This window comes from Argiope bruennichi, chromosome X1, assembly GCF_947563725.1.
Source record: "Argiope bruennichi chromosome X1, qqArgBrue1.1, whole genome shotgun sequence".
Taxonomy (NCBI): Eukaryota; Metazoa; Arthropoda; class Arachnida; order Araneae; family Araneidae; genus Argiope; species Argiope bruennichi.
This window is the reverse complement of record NC_079162.1, coordinates 52,527,470-52,550,414: the sequence shown is the minus strand read 5'-3', so window position 1 is coordinate 52,550,414 and position 22,945 is coordinate 52,527,470. Positions and strand designations below refer to the sequence as shown.

Genomic DNA, 22,945 nt, shown 5'->3' with positions numbered 1-22,945 from the left:
TGGAATGTTTTATCGCATCTTGCTTACTCTCCAGATCTCGCTCCATCTGATTATTACTTCTTTTTGTCCTTAAAAAATTCTCTTCGCGATAAGCGCTTTAAATCCATCGGTGAAATAAAAGCGCACCTCGAGGATTATTTCTTATCCAAAACACAACAATGTTGGAAAGAAGGCATAATGAGGCTTCCTGAGAGATGGCAGAAGGTAATAGAGCAAAGGGTTCTTATATAACAAAATAAATAATATCTGAAACAGTAAATGTTGTATATTCATTTCATACCAGAAATAGGAAAGAAACTTATGGGACACCCTTTTCCACCATTTGTTTCATATTTATACATTAATTATAATGAATGTTTATTGCCAAAAAATATTTAAAAAATCGCTCTAATATTGTTAAAAGCTATAAACCTAAGAATACTTACGTTTGAAATTCATTTCCATGATGATAATAATCGCCACCTCTTGAGCACTGTTCCGAATTTTCGTAGTACTTATATATAGAATTCATGCCAATTGAAAAAGAAATGACAATAACGGAGAAAAGGACGAAGAAACGAGCCACGTCTCCAAGCATATGTTTAAAAGAAACTGTTAGAGGTCCAAGCTTACAATTCAGCTTGCACCATATTATCAATCGACAAAATGCCATTATGGATGCAATCGCATAAATAGCATCTCCAACCAGAACTGGATCATAGCCAGACATATCTCTTCTATCTTTTGGTCCACTTAATTCTCCTGTTAGATTCATCACAAAGATTAATTCCGAAATAACGAATAGGAGTGACATGATGAAGTCGTAACTATAGGTTTTGTACCAAGTTCCTATGCCTCGATTGCAGCCGTTCCAGCATTTCAGTAAGATGTCGAGGAAAAATCCTAGAATCCATAGACCGACTAATGATTCCGTTACTAAAGCTTGAAATGAACCGCTGAATCTGAAAAGAAAATAGATTTGTCTTTATGCTCTTAAACAAAATGTTTTTTTTTAGAATAAAAAAAAACTTTTATTATTTAGCTGAAACAATTTAATATATTAATTAAATGTAAAAAATGTATTAAATAAATTTTTAATGCATTTCTATATTGTTAAGAAAATGTACAAAACTATACAAGTGGCATTTTGGTACAGACATCATAATTTTAAAGAGGATAACACATCAGGTAAAGAGGATAACACATCATCCCATTAGGTGGGAATTTGACCTAGATGGGTTTAGTGCTCACCAGACCCGCTTAAACGGCGATTCTTAATAGGAATTGGATTCTGAACTTCGAATTCTCTGCTCTTATTTCCAGTCTGCTACGTCCCCTTTGAAAGAGAGAGAGACAGAAAAAGAAAGAAAAAAAAACTTCTTGTTTCTCGGGAAGCACAAAAAGTTTAATTTCTATTATCTAATGGTGTATACTAGTTTACTGCTATTTCCGGTTGGAAGATCTACTGATTGGGTAGTAGATTTTGCTGTTATTGTTGTTGAGAAAATCGCTAAAGTTTCGGCCGACGAATTTGACTTCCATCAGGGACGAGTACGAGGCGGATATTTGTTGGATTTGAATAAAAAATCTGCCATCCTCTGATCCAGTAATCAATACTCTGTCTTTGAAATGACAATTTAAAAAATATTTCGAGTATCTCAATGCCAATTCGAAAGTGTCGGTTTTTACTTCCATTGTTTTATATATACATTTAACATCATGTATTCTTATTATTAATGAGAATGGTATCAATCACAAACTGCACATTGGAAGAAAGGAATGCTTTCTTCTTCCAATAAGAAAATTCCTTCTACCAAGAAAGGAATGTTTTCTTCTTGATGTGCCTGTGAATCGTTAACTAATTTTGAGTTGGAAAGTAAATAATTTTATGTGTATGTATAAAAAAAAAGGCATTCATCCATATGAGTAAGACAATTTTTGTGAATCCTTAGAATTGTTCCTTTTCTAAGATCGAATTTCATTTTGTCATATAAGATAGAAAGTTGCAAAAACAATAACATCGTTTTTCCAACTGTTCGTTGTGAAATAATATTAATTATCTTAAACGATAAAGTGAAAAATCAATCTACAAGTGATCAAACAGTTATCACTTTCAGTTAAATTTCAAATCTATTACTTAAGTATACATTTTTCGAACAATCGAATTTCACGATGAATTATAAGATAACCTTGAGAATTTCCGCTCTCTAAAACGTGTAGGTCAATAATGATTATTTCAAGGTTCACTTAGTTATAAGTCACACCTTTATTTGAAGGTATATGTGCTGTCTTCTTCTAAGAGAAATGCCAGACGTGCAATGCATTAAACCTGCATATTTATAATGTATTTTTCCCCTTAAAAAGTAATCATGAGTAAATTGATTAGTTGTTAATAAATTAATAGTTTATTGCATTTTTGAGTAGAAGTAAGCAAAAGTTTTTATTATAGGAATTTTAGTTAAATAATTTCAGTTAATTCAGTTAAAAATGTAAGTTCAAAATTATTTTTCAAATTATTTACTGTGTTACATTTACATTCATTTATATGGATTTGCGACTTCAAATTGAAAGATTAAAAATTTTGTTATATAGGTTTAAAATGGGTTGTTATTTTTGATTATACAACAGTAAAGTAACATGTGTATCAAGAAATTATTAAAATGAAGATGTTTATATTTATTATCAGGTTATTTGAATTCCTACATTGCGGCATATTTTTTCTTTTCTTTTCTTTGTGTCAACTTTTTCATAAAGATTTTCTAGGCAAAAAATATTTTCAGACAAAAAAAAAAAAAAAAAAAAAAAAAAAAGGCAGAGAAACATTTTATTTTATTGAGAAAATATGCAGAAATAATATTTTAAACGATTAAATTGGAATATTTGTAAGAATTTAATATTCACAAAAATATAAACTGCATTTTGAAAAATTAGGGAAGACACTATACGTAAAATAACGTTTTATTAATAATATTTATGTTGAAATGCAGTGTTTTTCTGATTCACAATCTTCAACTTCCCTACTAAAATTGAAGTACCACTATAGCAAACAAAATGCTAATAATTCAAACAAAATGTACAGAAACAGCAAACGATTAATAAAATGGTATAATAAGCATATTATGATAGCTATTTCAGTTATTTTTGCAAGAAATAAATAAGAGATATTAAGAATTTTGGTTATTACAATTCTTTGTTGTAGTACTAAATGTCACCAATAGGTGACACTAACTTCAAATCTCTGGCAAATTCTTTGAAATTGCTGACTATGAATATGCACAAAATTTACTGTATTAGTAGTTGAATGCAACAGAGATATTTTACCAAATGTTACATGGTCGATATTTCGAAATGGAAGAATGGTAACAAAATTTTTTTGATCTTACGTATTAATTCTTTGCAAGCAAAACTTAAAATAAATATTTTTCTGAATATCGTCATTTCGATGAAATAAAACTGATAAAAATACTCACGATATTTTTTACCAGCAAAACGTTTAACTAGAAGAAAAGTAAAGTTACGAATTTATTATAAATATCATTAGATGACTTTTTGAATTTTGGTTTTTTTGCTTGAAGATTGCTTAAATTAGTATATTGACTGATGACTTAAATATTATTAAAATTTTTTTACCTGTCACATAATAAAGTCATGAGTAATAAGAGTAGAAACACGCAATATGATGATGTAAAATAGATGAATCTGTTTATTGGAATGTTCAAGGCTTCAAGCTTTTTCGCGTTTGGTGCAAATGCATATGCAATGCAAATTATAGGCATCAGCAAAGAATGTTTGATAACATGTAGCACTCGCATTCGTGATGTCCAGCTGTACCACGGAAGTCCTTCAACCCAAATCGATCTCAAGACTTGTTGGCAGTTTGGATGAGTTACAAACTGAAAAACAAAACAAAAAAACAATTAAAATTTTAAACGCTGAGACAGTTTATATCAGGATTATTAAAAAATACGATCATCTTATTTGAAACATGTCTTCAAAATCCTTATTTTATCGAAGTATAACTCCCGCCCATATCCACGAAGTATAAGTCATGTTCACGTAGTTATTTTAGTGCGACTATATGATATTTCGCACAGATTCTCCTTGTAAAAACAAATTGTTTCAAAATATTGGTTATCTAGTTTTTCCTTGTTTGCAAATTTTTTTATGGATCCAAATTATTGAACAAATGTACCAATCGAGCACTTCTACTCTCATTAAAAGTATATTCCCACTTACGATATAAATATGGTTTGGAAGAATAAGTTAAATAATTGTTAAAAGTTTAGTAATGCATAAAGGGAATTCGAAATCGAGTTAATTAATTTTTTAAAATCAAAAACGAGCAGTTATTGATAATAAACTTAAATCCAACAAACACATTTCCTCATACTCAAATTTTGGTTGTATGAAATTGGAGTAAATTTTAAATAAACTTGAAACCAATAAAGTCTTTATAAAAATTTGCTGCTTGGTTACGGTCCTCCCAGTCACTTTGCCATAGGTGAAAATACAGTTTATTGCAAGGATTGAAATTGAAAACTGTGAAAACAGAAAAGTACAAGTTTTATTTTCAATTTCTTTAAAAATTTTCTTCTCTTAAAAGAAAGTTCTGCTCGCTTCAGTTACATGCCCTGAAGCCTGAAGTTTAGCTGGATTTGCGTCTACTTTTCTCATCTTAAAACAGTTAAAGAGCTTTGTCTGAGGAGTGAAAAAGAGGATTTGAACCTGTGTATGCCGCAGGGAATACACTTCAAAGAAACGATGTGCTATTTTCTGTAGGTTTTACCACATATATGTAGTTTCTAAATCGAGAAAAAAAAATGATTATATAAAATTTCAATTTATGAACAGCAATTGTTGTAAAGCTCATAGGAATTGAAAAACAAGGAACAAACAAAAAATTATTTGAGGAGTACTGATATCGGTAATTTTAATATTAGGGGTATTCATATCATTTACGTTCACCAGTATCGCCACAGCCATAGGTGATGGATTAGCTTATCTGTGTTATCCTATATAAAATAATTGCGAGAATGTCTTATGCTAGCTGGATGGAGAGTGAACAAAAAAAAAAAAAAAAAAAAAAAAAAAGGAAAATAGTTGTATTTTATCGTTTATTGTTGCTGGACGCTTGATACAAATACCATAAGTCCAAAATATTGCCTATAAAAGACATCGTAAACAATCATTAATCATCTATGACCTTATGAAGTTTCAGTTTGGTATGCTGGATCAAGAGAAGTTAAATCTTTAAGCGCCCAATAAGTAATCATGAAACTCTCGCCATGTTTTTAGCCCACTGTGAACATGCTGTAGTTGGGATCGAATTCTCAAATCATTGATGGCCCAGTCATAATATTCTCTGTCCAATGTAATATACCGAGTGCGATGATCTGAATCAAAAAATAAAAATCTTTTCACTTTCAAGGGCGTAGGAAGTCAATGATATTTGCATAGTCAATTCGACTGCATATTTCATTGAGTGGATGATCGTCATAGATAAGGCTTATTGTCATTGGCTACGTACGATACAATTAATTCTTTGAGATTCGAAGTTGCTCGTAATTTTTCTGATTTCTATTTGCGTGCTCTTGCCATATTTTTTATGCTATGAAAAAAAAATTCTTGGAACTATTTTTGAAACTGAATTACTCACACGTCGGATATTTGTTTTTTGGCTATTGTTAAAGAACTCTAAACCACGATTTGCGGCCATAAGCTAAGCTGATTGTCCCTGGCTACATACAATGCGATTAATTCTTTAAATATCAGAAGCTGCTTGTAATTTTTTGATCGCTATTCGTCCTTTGGCCATATTCTCGATACAAAAAACAAAAACAAGAACAAATCTTGAAACTATTTCTGAAACTGACTCATAAGACGGGTATCTATTACTTGGCCATTGTCAAAGACATCTAAATCGCATGCATGGTATTCATGCTATTTATTTATTTTTGTTAACTCAAAAAATTAGTTTATTAAAAAATTGATTCATATGTTTTAATTTTAATAATGAAGAATTAAGAAAAATGTATCACAGCCTTGTAATATCTTATCTAGATGTTTTACTTCAGTAATGAGCATTGTTATTGTACACGATGCATTTTTAAAAGGCGAAGAAGTATATTTACTTTTTATTCTATTTTTAACTACTCTGATAGGCAGTTACTGAATTTTCTTTACGTAATCTTTTGAACTTAATATTGGAAAACGCTGTTGGATAAATCAAGAGTTTCTAAAACCTTACTTGCTTTTGCCCGTAATGTACAGCTGTAACAAACCGATTCAACATTTCAGGTCTGGTATCAGGACAACCCAGCCTTTGAGAAAGCAACGTCTTTACTTCCTCAGTTGTTCGGCATTCGTCCAGCAGGTCTGCGGCAAAGTTGGAACATTTACGACTTAATTCTTTGTACTCTTTCTGAAACAGAAACAGATCGAATTAAGGTACATTTTAAAATAATTTATGATAACAGTATCTTAATATAGTTAATTTTAAAAAATACGCATTTTGTAATTGAAATATTAGTATGATATGAAAAATGTAGTTTTAAGTCAGCAACAACAATTTAAAAGATAAATTTAACGTCAAGATTATTTTTATGGAATGTAACTATACAAGCCTTTTTGATATTACATGAAATTTTTTAGGAACTTACACAATTTTTATCAGATTATTGTCAACTGAATTTTTAATTAAATGAAAACAATTCATTTTCAAGTATGTTTTAATATTCTCAAAATTATTATATTTTGCATTTGAAAAATGAGCATATTTTCAAAAAGATGGATGTCACATCAACTTTTTTGTTTTTAACTATACATTGGATTTTATTTGTTATTTTCGATAATTAAAAAAAGAAAGGAAATGAAGAAAACAATTATTACACGGAGAAAAAAAAACATAGTAATAATAAATAAAAAACTTCGTTTAATAGTTTAGCTTTCTTCTATTACCTTTAAACTATTAAATATAAATGCTGAGTGCTCATTAATCTAATCATGACCCAAAATCTATTTTCTAAACCGTTAGAGATAGATATATAGATACAGATGAAAAACGATATAAATGACGGAAAAGACATGTATTTCATGTTGCTTCTCTTAATAACAGTAATGTTGAAAAAAATTACGATATCTAAATTTTTATACAGTCTCTCGGTCCAATGAGTCATATTTAATAATATTTTCTTAACACATTAACATTTTAAACAAATGAAAATAATCCACCCATCTGCGACTAAAACTGACAGAGTTATGAAGCTCTAAATATCATTATTTTAGACGATATTAGACCATTTCAACGTCCACTTCCAGGAATATCATCCAATTAATGGACTCTTCATAGAAACTGATGATTGGTCTAAAATAATGAAATTCAATTCCGGTTATAGATGAGTGAAACTTTTGTTTTTGTTTAAAATATCTGGGCATCAAGTATTTTTTACTAAATAGGACTAATAAGATCGGGAGAACGTATAAAAATTAAATTTCGAAGTTTTTTACTAGTACATATATTGACTAAAACAACAGAAAATATAATTCTTTATCTAACTTAAAGCATTTGCCCATTTGGAATTATATTTCAATCTCAAACCCTTTAGAAATTAACTGTTATGGCAAGATTAGAGCGGGCATCTAGTATATAACTATCTATTAAAAATATTTTGAAATATAATTTTATAATAAATAATATTTTAATATAATTTTTTATAAAATTATATTAAAAGAAAAATAAATAAACAAATAAAAGATAAATAAATGCTCCGTGAAGTTCCTACTTAAATGTACACAATATTTATCAAAATTTTGAAAATAATTTTTTGCATTTTGATTTCAAGATGGTTTCTTAAATAGTTAATGAAAACTATGTAATATATACACATAATAAAGATAGTTTCTAAATGTTTACTTTTATTAGAGATTTGAAAAATAGATTTATTTTATTTTTGTTATTTTTTAATTTATAATTTATTACAAATATTATGGGAACTTAAAATCTATTTTTTCTTAAAACTCCCCTCAGGTGGCGTTACTCGTATTGAATCAAAATTTAATTAAATTAATTAACAGATAATTATATCCGGAAAATATAAAAAATAATGAATAATAAGTGAGAATAATCTAGTGTACAAATTTCAAAACTTTAACACAACAGGAAATGAGGGGGAAAATATCGATCAAAAATTCTTTTGCTTAATTAATAAGATGATAAACTGCACGAATACTGATTCAGTAAGTTGTATAAAAAATTTTAAAAACTACGATTTTATATTTGCTATGGTGAAAAAATGTTTTTATAACTTAGCGATACTTTTTTTAAAAACAAATTTTGATCTTTTTTTAATTTTTTTTATTGATTTTTAGTCTCCTTCAAAATAGGGTGAAAATCTAAGATTGAATATGAAACATTTATTGCATGGGAAATATAGAAATATATCTCGGACTTATAAGCTGTGACTAATTTGATAACAATATTTTCCAAGTCTTGAAGGGCTGTCTCTATATTAAATTATCGAAGCAATCGGCACTTGTTTAATTTAAATCCCATAAACCGAATGAAATATTATGCGCAGATATGTTATGACAATACATGACTCAGAAGCCATAGTCATTAATCTGTATTACATAAGATTAAAAAAGAAAAACCCAAAGCCACTTTTTTGTTAGTGTATTAAAATTTAAAAATTAATTTTTCGAACAAGCATCTTGGGGTCAGAAAAAAAGCTTTAAATCATAACGCACTAATAAATATACTCTTAGAAATTCAAATTTTAATAATATTCATAATATATTCTAATTTTTAGAGAATGTTTATAGAAGTTTTTTCATTGCGATATTTTAATTTCCTTATGGTGAAAGCATGAGGTGTTTTATCACCTCATGCTTTCACTTTATCTGTTGACAACAAAACTGTAATAGAAAAATTATTTTGTGCTTTTAATACACTAATAAAAATATTTTTCTATTAAAGCTTTATTTATTTATTTTTTCATTTTCCACTTTTTGGCCTGTAATTTATAATTTATTATTATAATTTCCATATAATCTTGAAATAATTTTTTTCCTCAAATTCACTAACAGGTGACGCTACTCCCTAGCAATCAAAATTTTATTAAAATTAATCAATTAACATATAATGTAATTAAAAAATATTAAAATAGCATTTAGTCATTGAAAATTCTCCATTTTTGCAAAATTTAAAAATTATAACGAATCAATTGACAGTGCAAAAAATTGACTGCAAAATTTCATTTTTCTAAGCATGAAATAAGTTAAATAAGAGAGTGCGAAAGAAAAAAAAAATCTTTATTCGCTATGGCAAGGCTATTCATTTAACTATTATAATTGTTATACCAAATTTCCTGCAGTTATTTTTGAAGTCACCGCTTTTGGTTATAACAGAAACGGAACGAAATGGGAATGGCTCACATTTTCATTTGTCATACATATCAGACTTATTGGCAATATCTAACACTTATTATTCAATTTAACATTATATCTTCAGAGTATCATCTTCGCTGTTATTTCATAGGTATGATAAAATTGTAAATTTGTATGAAATGTACGAATGCATAAAAATGTAATTTCCACAAAATGCAAAATGCAAAAAAAAAAAAAAAAAAAAATGTAGATTTGTACGGCTGTCAATAGACGGTGATAAAAAAATTAACACTTAGTTAAGATAATATATCTCCAATGACTTCATTTTGCTTAATCTAACTATATATCTTCAACAGGCCGGGATAGCCTGGTTGGTAGAGCGTCGGATTCGCGTCCCTTAGGTTGCGAGTTCGAACCCCGCCGGCCGAAGATTCCCCTCGTGCTTGGTGGCTGACGCGCGTTAAATCTGTCGTGGTCACAAAGTCCTCCATGTCGAGACTAATGTACTGGAGTACTGGATCAGGGTTGATCGTTCTCTGATTCAGGTCTAAATTACGATCTGTGTTTGAGTGAATGAAATGCGTGAATGAAGTCCGCCCCGTAAAAAGGGTTGTGACGTGTGTGTAGCTAAGTCGTTCTCTTGGCCCTAGATGGCGCTACTATTGAAAAAAGAGGCGCCCCCCCAGGCTTAAATCCGCTGTCTTGAAACAGCGGGCTTGCCTATGGCAAGTGCCATAAGAAACAACATAAATCCGCTGTCTTCGAACAGCGGGCTTGCCTATGGCAAGTGCCATAAGAAACAACAACAACTTATATCTTCGATGATTTCCTCTCGTTTAATCTAACAATACATTTTCAGAGTATCATCTTCACTTTTGCTATATAGGAATCTACTGGAAGATGAAAATGTAGATTTTATTAAATGCATTAATACATGAAAATGTAGATTTGCAAAGTTTTCCTCGGAGGGCGATAAAAATGAGTGTCATGTTAAGATCAATCCTCTAACTTAACTGCTGATGTACATATGAAGTTTAGAAAATCATTTATGTTTTCTTTACAGCAATGCATCAAATTCAGCTGTAGATTTCTTTCTAAATGACTGAAAACACCGCTTTCGTATTTATATAATATTTGATAAATACTGACTAATTTTTTCACCGTCTTTTATTTAAATCAGCATTTAAATATTATTTGGTTCTGATTTTTACCTGATGCTCTGGTAAGTTACATGATAATCTTTCTAAGTCATAACTTAGTTGAAAAGCAGCAAGAATTGGATCGCAGGTTGTCAGGATGAGATAAGTTGGACTGGCCAAAGTACGATATGTGTTGATCCTGCTCATCGATTCCGTTAGAGTTTCACCTGTTTTCGCTCGATTAGTGCAGCATGTTTCACATATACCTACAGAATTGAAATAGAAAAACATCAAAAATTACAGGGAAAGAAAATTCATGAATGTTAAAAAAACTTCTGATAAATGAGCTGTAGATGATTATCATTAAACCACACATTCATTCTTCTTCTTCAAGATTTGGCAGAACGTTCATTTTAGCAGCTTTTAAAATTTCTTTGTTAAATATGTGACTAGGGAATGACAGGCTGCAAAACAAGGTATTTGATAGGAAAAAGAGACCATGGGAGACACAGTATTTAGAGTTTATAGAGCTTCAAAATGGAATTTTACCGAATTTAGTTGAGCAATCCATTTGCAGCAATTTATGTTGGACAGTTAAAGTTACAGAAATTAGACCCTGAGAAACGTGGGAAAGCCAGATGCTTATATAAATCAGAAGCAAAAGTGAAGTTTGAATTCAAGTGGTTAGAAAATAAATTAATTTTAAAAAAGCGTACAAATTGATTTTATTTCAAGAATATTTTCTCCAAATAATATGCAAATGAAGATTTGATGTACTTTTAATTTTAAATATTTCTTTCAAAATAATAGAAAGTATTTCGAAAAAGGGGAGTAATGTACTATTGTTAGATATTTTCTGATGGTGTACTTTTCTAATTCAGAATAAAGTTTTTAGAAAAAAAATAAGATAAAGAATTAACTCCATAAATGTTAATGGAGATACAGATAAACAGAACTGCAGTTTTCGAGGGAATTATGAAATGCTTATTTTACTGACATTAATATTTAAAAAAGTCCAAATTCCATTGATATAACAGCACTATTAGAAAAAAGACACGACGATTTGTTCGAATTTATTAAGCATTTAATTTTTCAGCGATATTTTTGGTTACTTCGAGAGATAAAGAGCCATATTCATTTTGAAGTGATATAATGGTTCGAAAGTCTATGTAATATTAAACGTAAATAAGAAGATAAGCATAAGAGGATACGATTATGTATTTAAGAGACTTTTTTACAGACCGTTTGAAACCAAACTTTGACACGGAACTAGATTGTAGTCGCCAGTTTAGATAGCGAATTTCTTTGATTTAAATCAATGCGCTTATATGTATGCAAAAATACAGACTGACAAACGGTCACGAACAAATTTCAAACGATTTGATTTGAAATTTGATAAGCATGCACAGAGTGGAAACTAAATCTGTGAACCAAATTTTATCTATCTAGCTTTTTACATTTGGTAGTTATCGTGTTCGAACAGTTAGCCAGGGAGATTTCATCTGAATAGATTTCGTTTAAAATCTGATGGAAATCTACAAATTTTGTCTAAAGTTCGTGTATCAAAATTCATTCGTCTAGCTCATAGTATTTTCGAGTTTTTTTTTGTCCATAGATAAGACAGATATAATACCAAAAATTTGTTTTTCGAACTCAAGGAGTTCTGAAATATTGGATTTTTATGAAAATCTCAAATTTGAATTTTTGTCGTATAATCAATACTTTCTTTGTTCTTCGTATAAGAAAAAGTAAAGAAAAAAATTATAAGTATAATTTTTATGACTGAAGCTGCAGGAAGTTTTCGGTGGTTGTTTGGCATACAATTATTTTAAGAATTTTTTGTTAAATTCTCTAGAAATTAAAAAATAATTCTTAGCCAAATATTAATAATTCAAAACTATAGAAGTTTGTCACGTGGAGTTCACAGCATACAGCATTTCAAACTAAAATCGACCGTAAAATGTCGCATCGTAATATAAAATATAAACTATAAAACCATAGAAACACAAATACTAAATTGCATAATAAATACAAAATATCAGAGTCCTAAAAGAAATAATTAGAAATTTAACTGACAGTATGCATCATAACAAAAATTTGAAAATTTATTCATACAGATGTTATATTTCAAAGAGGAATTTTAAAGTTTTTATAATGAAATTTTTATCTTGATATTTTCAATAGATCCATATCTTTTCAAGATCCACGGAAGTATATAATTAAACATTCTGAGAAGAAATGCAAAAGCAAGCATATATTCATTACAGAGAATACATCTCAAACCGGATTAGGACTATTAATTAAATCAAATTTAAATAAATATGAAGAGGTCCTTTATGACTTATTAGTTAATAATATTTAATTTTTATCCTATAGTAATTCCTCAATGTTTAAAGTTGTTAACTTATTATTATTATTAAATATTTATTAGTTATTAATTTGTCATCATAGTTTTTGAGTATATAATCCCTCAAACAGATGGGAAAGAATACATTCATGGTAAATTTCTGATACATACGATGTTTAAATATCTTTTAGATATAAAAATAACGAGTCGGAATTTTTAATACTTGACCATATTCGGAAACAATCCCATTAAAATGATTTAGCAGCTTATTCCTTCCGTCTTCGAAAGACTTAGAAGATTTGATTAAAAACTTAATGTATGTCATTTATATCTAATATAAATTTGGATTTGATTGCAGTAGTTTTTAATTTTCGTGTAGAAGACAAATCGTCTGCGAAGATTAGGTTTTGCCACTATTCACCGAGATTTAGACAGCCGCATTACTAATTTCTGTAGTTCATTCTGGAGAACTTTTGAGCCTACATATACATCCTGGGAGCTCACACTGTCTTAAGTGTAAAGGGACCGCATTGTCTTAAGTGTAAGCGGCCCTTTGCCATCGGGCAAGTTGGCCTGGTCAAGCCGCCCCTGGTGATGCATTAAAACATAAGTACGCAAAAATAAACGGTAAAGGAAGCATAAATTATTTTCACAAAATATCGTTTCTTTAAAGCAATGTTTCCAATAATTGTTCAGAACTGTGTCCTCTAGTAGAGGCATATACTTGACTGCTTCGATGGAGTGATTGATATATAATTTCTAAGATGCCAGGCATTTATCGCACATTGCAATTCATGTGTCGAATATTCAAATAATAAGGTGCGAGGTCCTCTATACAATCTGTTTGAAATATAAACTAACCACTCTTTCGATGCTGATTTCGATAGCATGAATATTCAATTGCTGGATGCAATTTGGGCTAATTATTGCAAAATATTGCTGCAAAGAATTACTATATTGAAAGCAATAAATTTATTTAAATTTTCATAAATATTTTTGTATTTATGTTTCAACACTTCACCTGCATCCATACATTTCTCAACACCTGCATTTAAGTTTTCCCCATGAATTTTGAAACAACTTGTAGTAAAAAAATAGAAATATTTGCACAATTAAAAATAATTTATCTCAGCTGATTGACGCTATAAGGGCTCATAAAAAAGCTTATTGCAGAAGTGCGATTCTTAAATAGTCTTGTTAACTCCATCTAGGAAGTAGTCTTGTTCCTAGATGGAGTTAACAAGACTATTTAAAAATACAAAATTAAAGAGGATATATTTATTTTTAGCATTTAAAATCAATTTGGATGAACACAATTCCTAAAACTGCCTACATTAATCTTTTCAAATCTCATTTAATTTCTAAGTATAAAATTTTCACATTCTATTCAATACCAGTTTTCCTAATCAATTTAAGCCTGTATGTGCCAAACTCATAAACATTCCTAATTCACTAAAATCTTTAAAATGGTAGAATATTACAAAATGGGCTTGAATTTGTAGAATTTATATTTAAAATTAGTCATCTATTAATTCTTATACCCGCAATGAAAAAAAAATCTTCTTTCGAAAGAACGAAATTTTTTAATGTGATGTATTAGTTATATGCACTTACAGTTGGGAGAATGAGGCTTTTTCACCAGATAACCTCTTTCTAGAAACATTTTTGTTATTTCAATGTTTCCTTCAAGCGCAGCTACCATCAACGGAGTTAAGTTCGAAGAGGCAACTTCTGGAAGGTAACGCAAGCACTCAGGTCCACCACCTACTAAACACTGCAGACATTGTTTGACGTTCTCTGTTTCCTCAATTCTGAAAATTAATCAAGACATGAAATATATTTACTTTATATAAAAAATACAAAATAAATTTCCAAGATACAAATCAAAATGTGAAATTTTCAACCATGATGCATATCAGTTGCTGGAAGATCAGGATAGGTGTCCTTAATTTCTTTAATTCAGCGGCTCTGCACTTTTAAGTTTTCGACACCATCTTTCCTTATCAGTTTAATACTTTTCATTAATTTTCATTTCATTTCAGTGTTTGGAATTTTAATACATTCACTACCTCCCATAAATTTATATTTTAAAAGTGTTAATCTTAAGTTGTTGTTTCATATTATTTTTAGTTAAATACCCGTCTTTGAGCATTCAATCAGAAATACACACATTAATCGGCACTTATTACGGTATATAACTAAGATCAATATGTATTTTCTGTTATTTATATGCATTTTTCTATTTTTAAAGTTGGATTTTATTTCTATATTAAAGGATCTTCCCTTATGTTAATTTCAATTATAATATTTTTCGAAGTTTTTGATATGATCTTTATTAGGATCCATTCACATCTTTTTCAAAGAAACACATTCCATATGTAGAAAATCATAGGTCTAAAATCTCAATTTTTAGTGCTGTCGCTATTTACTATTTAGCAAAGAAAGAAATATTTTGAAGTATTGCGCCATAACCGAAGTAATGCGCTGTTAAAAGTTTTGTATAGTTGAAATCACAATAATTCATTTTACTAATTCATTGACTCCATAATTTTTGTTTAACACAGGCATACATTATTTACTGACTATTGTGCTTAGTACCATATACGTAATATAGATTACAAAATATAACACCACTCAATGTCCTTCATCTGGAATCAAAATGACTGCTTTTTTTAGCACGTATAGATATGTAGAATCATTTTTTTTATTTTTCTGAATTAAAAAAGTGATCATATCAGAAAAAAATTGCTAATTAAGAAATTAAATTCAAATCTAAAAAATAAACTAAAGAGCTATTTTATATGCTATACTTACATGCACTCGTTTTAACATTACAAAAACATATGCAAATTTATACTTACAGGATAGGCATAGATATGAAATTCGAGTTTCTCATAGACATTATTACCCAAAATTTAGATTTCTCGCAGGTAAACTGCTCATGAAAACTCTATTAAAAGCGAAAAACACATCTTTCCCCCTCAAGGGACACAAAACGTTTAATAGCGGGGATTAGAGGGTAATGTATGATCTGGTAAGGGGAGAGTCGATTTTGTTGTTATTGTTGTCAAGGAGATGGAGAATCGCTAAGTAGTTGACAGGAAGAGAAGATCATTTTGATTCATGAATGTAATCATATTGTGGATTTCCTGTCCAGTGAATGCAAGAGAATCGGAGGATAAATTCTGTGATTTAGAGAAGTTACAATCTGTACCTTAATACAAAGATATGCCTATTCCTCCCCAGTTGCAGAAATTATTATTGATGAATCCAAACATATGCATATAAGGCGGAAAAGTTCTATATTTGGAAAATATTGCATCTCTCTTTATCCAGATGGTAGATCATAAGTTTACTTGAAGTAGAATTAATGGTTTCCGTGGCAGGTAAAACTTTGTTTGCTATGGAATCAAGATAATTAACGGTTACTAAATGGCATATGTTAAACACTCAGAAAATTTCAAATACCTGTTTTAAAGTTAAGTACCTGGGAGAGCTAGCTTCGCTCGGCGTTGGTTTTTTATTACATATTAATACATACTGTTTACATATGAATGGGTGATTTTAATTTTAAAAAATCATGAATGTATTTAGTTTAATACGTCATTCAAATTGGTTAACACAATATTTGCATTGTTATTGGATGAGAGCCGAACATATTCTTATTCGGATAATGTCATATAGCACTATCTCACAAAATTTTGAGGTACCAGTACGTTATCATCCTATGGCAACAATGCAGGTACCACAAAAATTTACGAGATGGTACTATATGATATTATCAGCATGAGGGCAGATAGAAAAAGGCTTTAACAGCTAGTTATAAAAAAATGTTTTGTTTTTTATATGTGTAAGTTCTCGTTTTTTCAGGAAAGACACCTAGATAGATAAACTTAAAAAGCAAAACCTTATCTAAATATAAAATTTGATCCAAATAGTTAGAGCCCTTTCCGAGATACACGAAATATAGTTATTGAGTTAGTTTAGTAATTGAGTTTAGTTTAATAATGCAACTCTCTGTCATTTAACGTTAATGTCTCATACGATTCCAATGTGGTAAATGATTCTACCGAATAGTCCATCCATTGATAAAACTGGTTGATTTTGTTGACTTATTTTTAAGCTAAAATTCCTACTAGATTTTTACTTATCTAATTAGATAACACATTTTTCATGACTAAAAGTTTAAATTCAATCTACATATATTTTTTTTTTCAGATCACTCCCAAAAATTATATTTTAAATACAGTAGAGTATTTCATGTGTGAGCTCTAAACGAAAACCCTCAGAGGGAATTTGTTGTTGTTTTATTTAATTATGGTCAAAACATGCACCCAAATTTTTCCTTAAATATAAGTATTATTAAATTCAACTTTATATGATACATAGAACTTCTATAAAATTCGGCTAATTTGCTATGAAATTTAGATAAATTAAAGCAATAAAAGAAAACCAAAGTAATTACCTGTTAAATAATATTTCCAAGATGTATACGTCATTCTCTAGAACGGCGCTTAACATCGCGCAATAGTAATGTAAGTTGCTAATTTTCAGTTCGTGTAGCAGAAATTCAAACATCGTTATATCTCTTCTCTTGATAGAAATGTCCAATGCTCGTCTCCCTTTGTAATCACAGCAATCAAGATTCAATTGCTTTTTCGTCTGTAAAAAAATTCACTGTTTTTTAAAAATTTAGTAATGCAATGTATAAATTTTAAAAACGTTGAATGGGGGGGGGGGGAAGAAAAACAAAGAAAGAAAAGAAAAATTTGAACGCAGTCCATAAAATTCCAGCTGACACCTCCTATCTGGTTAGATTCAAAGCATCCTTATTTATAGCACTACAGAATTTGGTTTAGTTTCATTATATTAACTTCCCGTTTTGAAGCAAACGAGAGCTAGCTTTTATAGTAATTTTGAGTTATGGTTAGACAACGAAGACGATACCTAAGATGGCAGCCTCCTTCCGAAACTCTTCCTCAAATATTCTCCTGTCTCACAAGTAGGAGAATATTTGAGCTTCGACATTTGATTACGAATATCAGCCGCGCATACTAAATGACATTTTGGTGGAATTGGACTTCATAAAAACACAAAATCTTTGTGACACGATTTCAGAACATTAAGAAGCTAATGAACTAAAAAACGTTTTTCAAGACGAATGATAGCGGAGAATAAGTTATAGTCCACAATATAAAAATAATTTTAACATCTCGTTGTCTTTTAATAAATAATTCTGTGATACATAGAAATTGCGAATTGTAAGCAATATATTTGCTGAATGGATACTAAAGATTGTTATAAATACCTAAATGAAAATTTGAGCAGTGAATTTAGAAGAAATGGCTTTTTATTTGCTATTAAATTCTTCTGTTCACTATTTTTTCAACTTTCATATCAGCGGATTTTAAAGTTTTTATGGCCATTGGTTTTGTGCTCTAAACAAGGATATTTTAATTCTAACTATTCTGTAGTTATAAATAATTAAAGTCAACGTGTAGTGTTCTTCATTAGAAGGATGCGAAACCATGGAAAGAAAAAAAAAGATATAATTCATTTTTGAAGCCAATAACAGAAAGAATAAATGATTTTGATACAAAATTAAATGCCCTTTAAATCTGAGAACATATATTTTAGGCACGAAACGGTATTAGGGAATGTATTGTTTAGTAATTTCTAAATTCATTAGAAGTTGCAAAAGAGAAAAAATATTATTGAAAGGTTAAAATTTAAAATTTAGGTTAACTTCTTAAACCAAAATGAGAAAAGATAATTAGAATAAAATGTCATCTTCAAAAGAATAAAATTCCACTTTTAAAGACAACGAAATGAATTTTGGAAACGCAGAAAACTCTTTGGAAATTATTAATTAATATCAAAATTCTATGAAAGGGGCATAACTGGGCAACAATACAGTGGAATGATATATTGTTAAAACTGAAAAATAAGGTTATATCAGTATGAAGATAATATTCATCTTCACAATGATAATTTTTATGAAGAACACTGATATTAATGAAAGCTTAGAGCGGTGCCTTTTTAATAGTGCGTTGTGAAGCGAATTTACATAAAACAATTTTGGGGCCGCGAAAACTCTAATGTCAGCTATAACTAAAAATGGTTAAGAAAATATTCCAGACATAAAGACTTCCTTAAAATCTGCAATAAAACAATTTTAACAGAACTTTTGAATTGTTGGCAAAAATTAAAGTTTCATTTTCTAATTTATTTTCAAACTACGACATCATAGCAATTAATGCGAAAAAACTTTCCATATAAAAAGGAAGTTATTATTAAAAAAATATTTAAGACCTTCTTTTCTCTTTCAACATGAAAATCTTTTAGACCTAAAATTTGCCAAAAAGCTATTTTTAGTAAAAAACAGTTTAACTATAATTGATTAATTAATACTTTATTTCTTTATTCATTCTAACTTTATTTTCGAAACAAACATTTTTTTTTTACTGATATCAGTTACGAATTTTTTTTCAACCGAAATAGTTTCGCTAGCGAAAAAAATATAAGAGGTTCTGCCTTAAAATCTATCGAGTGACTTAGCCAAATAATAAAATAATATAAGTTACCATCAGCAAATTTTTTAGCCAATCATTGTCCCCACGCTCGATCAAATTTTTGTTCTCCGTAGTACTTAAAATATCTTTAAAATTCATTCTGTGATATGTCAGATATGATGATGTAACTTACCTTTAGCAAATTTTTCAGCCCATCGATGTCTCCTTGTTCAACTAACTTCAAAAATTTTTTCTCTGTAGGACTTAAAATATCGTCTACAAAACTCATTCTGTGATATGGCAGGGAATGGGAATCCATATTGGCAGAACTTTTACTCATAGAATTTTTGTTGTCGTCTAAGAGGAGCCGTTCCGACTCAGCCATTCTTTTCTGAGTATTGAAGTAAAAGAAAGGTGCTAAAGCGTTTCACACATTCAGTGTTGACTTAATAAAGTGCTTTGCTTACCTTCTAAGATAAGATGATATTTTGTTTTGATTAAGAATAATGGAAATAATATTGAAAATTATAGGCATTTTCTTGTAGCTTGTTGATTTATGACAGCTTTATGTGATACAATTGTTTTCTTATCATCATGCTGTGACGATGCAGAATTTGTGTTGATTTAACAGAAGTTCAAACTATTAATTTAAAAGTAAATCAACATGCCTAAACAAGAAGCATTTCTCGATATTTTAACTTTTCTTTTGCAACCGACGTTATCAGTTATTGTAATAAGATTTGAAATTACATAGTTCCATTTCAAAGTTGCTTTGTCAAACCAGTGACAATCTTTCAGAAGTAAGAAGGAAAGAACGAAAGCATATTTAATCCATGAAGTATGTTGAGAAGTCGCTTAGGAGATCGGGTGATTTTCTTGGTGGGTTTTCGAATTGCCTGTTTTTGATATTTTAATTTTCAGTACAACTAAAACAATAAAGGAAAAATCGCTTTGTATTTCTCGCACATTTTTTTTATTACTTTGAAAAAATGGATATAATGATGATTGACAGAAAAGGTAAGAATCTTAAAGAATAATCGAAGTATTTAACTCTTTTCTACTTTATCCATGTATGCAAATTGCATTTTATGAAAAATAAATTTGCATGTTATTGAGAGTTTTCTATCTAAAAATTTAGTATGATATATATATATATATATATATATATATATATATATATATATATATATATATATATATATATATATATATATAAATAACATTACAAACATATTTTAATTTTATTACTCTGTCATTTATATAACAATTTTTACTTTCCTTTATTTACATTGACTTTGTAAATAGAGAATTTTATGATTTTTCACTCCCACCTTGATGAATTAGAATTTTGAAATTTTGTACCAATGTGATGATGATAACTCACTATTTAAATATTTGTCGGCAATGTCGCCTTTAATCCTTTAATGTAGTTAAATTTTGATTCAATACCAGTGGCGTCACCTGGTAATGAAGAAAAGAAAAGATGATTTCGAGGTTCCCTAATATTGATCATAATAAAGTATAAAATAAAAAAAAGTAGAAAATAATTAAAAATATAAAAATTCTACCTTTTAGTATGCTTATAAAAGCGCGTTTTTAAAAATTGCTTCAATAAATTTATTGCTGTTTTCTTTCTGCTGTATTTATTTTCCCAATTACCGAAAATAAACTGTGTGTCTTCCATCTCACGTATTCTTAAAGCATAAATGAATGTCATTTATATAGAGAAGAAATAATTCGTACATTATTTTTGAACTGTAAGTTAATCATTTAACGAAAAGTTGTGGTATTTTTCTATACGATTTTTAAACTACTTACAAAATGAATACGATGGTGAGTGAAGAACAGTAATAGCGAGATTTGCATCATACTATAAGAGTATTTGCTGTTTTTTCACATTAATAATGTATGCATATTGTTTCATTTAAAAATAATCATAAATAAATCATTTCTAACCTATCAGGACAACTTTATAGAACATGTATATATTTATGTATTAAAAACATGTTTTATAGTCTTAATTTCGAGACTTTTCTGGTAATTTTATAAAACAGATATATGCTTATGTATTAAAAGCCTGTTTATTTTCTTGCATTGTGGTTGTGGTGTAATCTTACTTTTTTTTTCTTACTATAATGGAACTGAACAGTGATGACAAAAATATGAAATATTTTCTTAATTTTATACGTTTAATGGATATTTAATCCATTATCACACTGTTACATTTTACTTCTCTACTAATTTAGGAGTTTGTATTGTCTTGTAGAGGAAAAATAACATAATTCTATATCAAGGTATTGTAACAGGTCTAGTATACTGTAAGGGGATAATTTTTATTGGTTTTAAAGCCACATTTTTTTTTCAGAGGGAGCTTTTATTTATACACAAAAAGTTCGCAACTTTAAATGATATCATTTTCAAATTTTGTTTTACAAAAATAAAGAAAAGAATAATTTTCAATTAATTGTTGGTTTAATTGCCAATTTTTTAAATCAAATGAGTTGCTAATAAAATACAATTTTCAACATTTAAATAATTACTGAAAATACATTACCCAAGATTTTGTCTTATTTTTTCTAATAAATAACTGTTCAATTTTTTCTTCTTATTTTCAATCAGGCTTTTTTAATTTTAACTTTAATTAATCAATAACACTTTTTTTCAACAGTATTATTGACCTAAAATAAAATTTATAACGCTTCATTCTTAAAAAATATGAGAAGCGGGTTTCCATCCATCACAGCTGAATAAACATGTACTACCAAAAAAGATTGTTGTTAATTCAGCTTCACAATAAGAATATCTGCTTTGTAAGAAAACGCTGATTATTTTTTGCAATAATAAATTTCACCTAGAAGCATTTGATTACTAAAAGGGAAAAAAATCCCCTAGAAATAAGGACACATTTCCTTATGCAATTTGAAATGCATTTTTAATTTATATTTTAATGTTAAACAGAACATTGTTACTTCTGAAATGGAAATGATTCTTACAATCATTCATATTCTTTTGCTATGCTTGGAAATAATTCTAATATTTTATTTTAATTGTAGGATTTTAAGAACTTTCTTACTACTTTTGTTCCTTTTTACTTACTCGTGCATCAAGTACAGAAAAAGAAAGTATTGTATTAAAAAAAAAAAAAAGAATCGTCTTAGCGATTTTGATAAATCATCACATTCAAATACCATCTTGAGGGAAAAAAAATGTTTGTCTGTTAGTTTGTGTAGAAGGTAACTCAGAAATGCAAAGAGTTACAGGCTACATATTTTGTGTATAACTTTTTCACCAAATCTGCAGATTTCTATCGAAATTTGGATGAAAACTTTCTATCTAAAGTTTACTTACTATCCAGTCATATCCATGTGAACACAGCAACTCCAAAACGCATACAAATAAATAGAATGAAATCAAGCTTATAAATTTATAATTAGAATTGTAGATATATATTCTTTATATATCTTTTTGCTTTTCATTCTTTATAATTTTATGGATATAGTCTAATTTTTATCTTTCGTCGAGATTTTTTTTTGTCTGTGCAAGTTGTGGTTCGAACTTGCAACGTTAGGGTTCATAGCCGAGTA

The 22,945-nt window shown here is 28.9% G+C and overlaps 1 protein-coding gene across 3 annotated transcripts in view; it reads right to left on the bottom strand.

Moving 5' to 3' along the window:
• Positions 1-22,945, bottom strand: part of LOC129958614 (short transient receptor potential channel 4-like) — a 37,339-nt gene that overhangs the window by 9,429 nt on the left and 4,965 nt on the right. For 2 of the 3 annotated variants that reach the window (XM_056071211.1, XM_056071210.1), the window contains exons 2-7: positions 17,315-17,511; positions 14,464-14,660; positions 10,575-10,768; positions 6,227-6,400; positions 3,610-3,872; positions 426-941 (exon numbers count right to left, since the gene is read on the bottom strand). In XM_056071211.1, coding sequence (XP_055927186.1) covers positions 426-941; positions 3,610-3,872; positions 6,227-6,400; positions 10,575-10,768; positions 14,464-14,660; positions 17,315-17,427 — 1,457 coding nt within the window. In that variant the 5' untranslated portion in view covers positions 17,428-17,511. Of the gene's footprint in view, positions 1-425; positions 942-3,609; positions 3,873-6,226; positions 6,401-10,574; positions 10,769-14,463; positions 14,661-17,314; positions 17,512-19,554; positions 19,780-22,945 lie in introns of those variants that run through there. The other variant, XM_056071209.1, reaches the window with a different exon arrangement.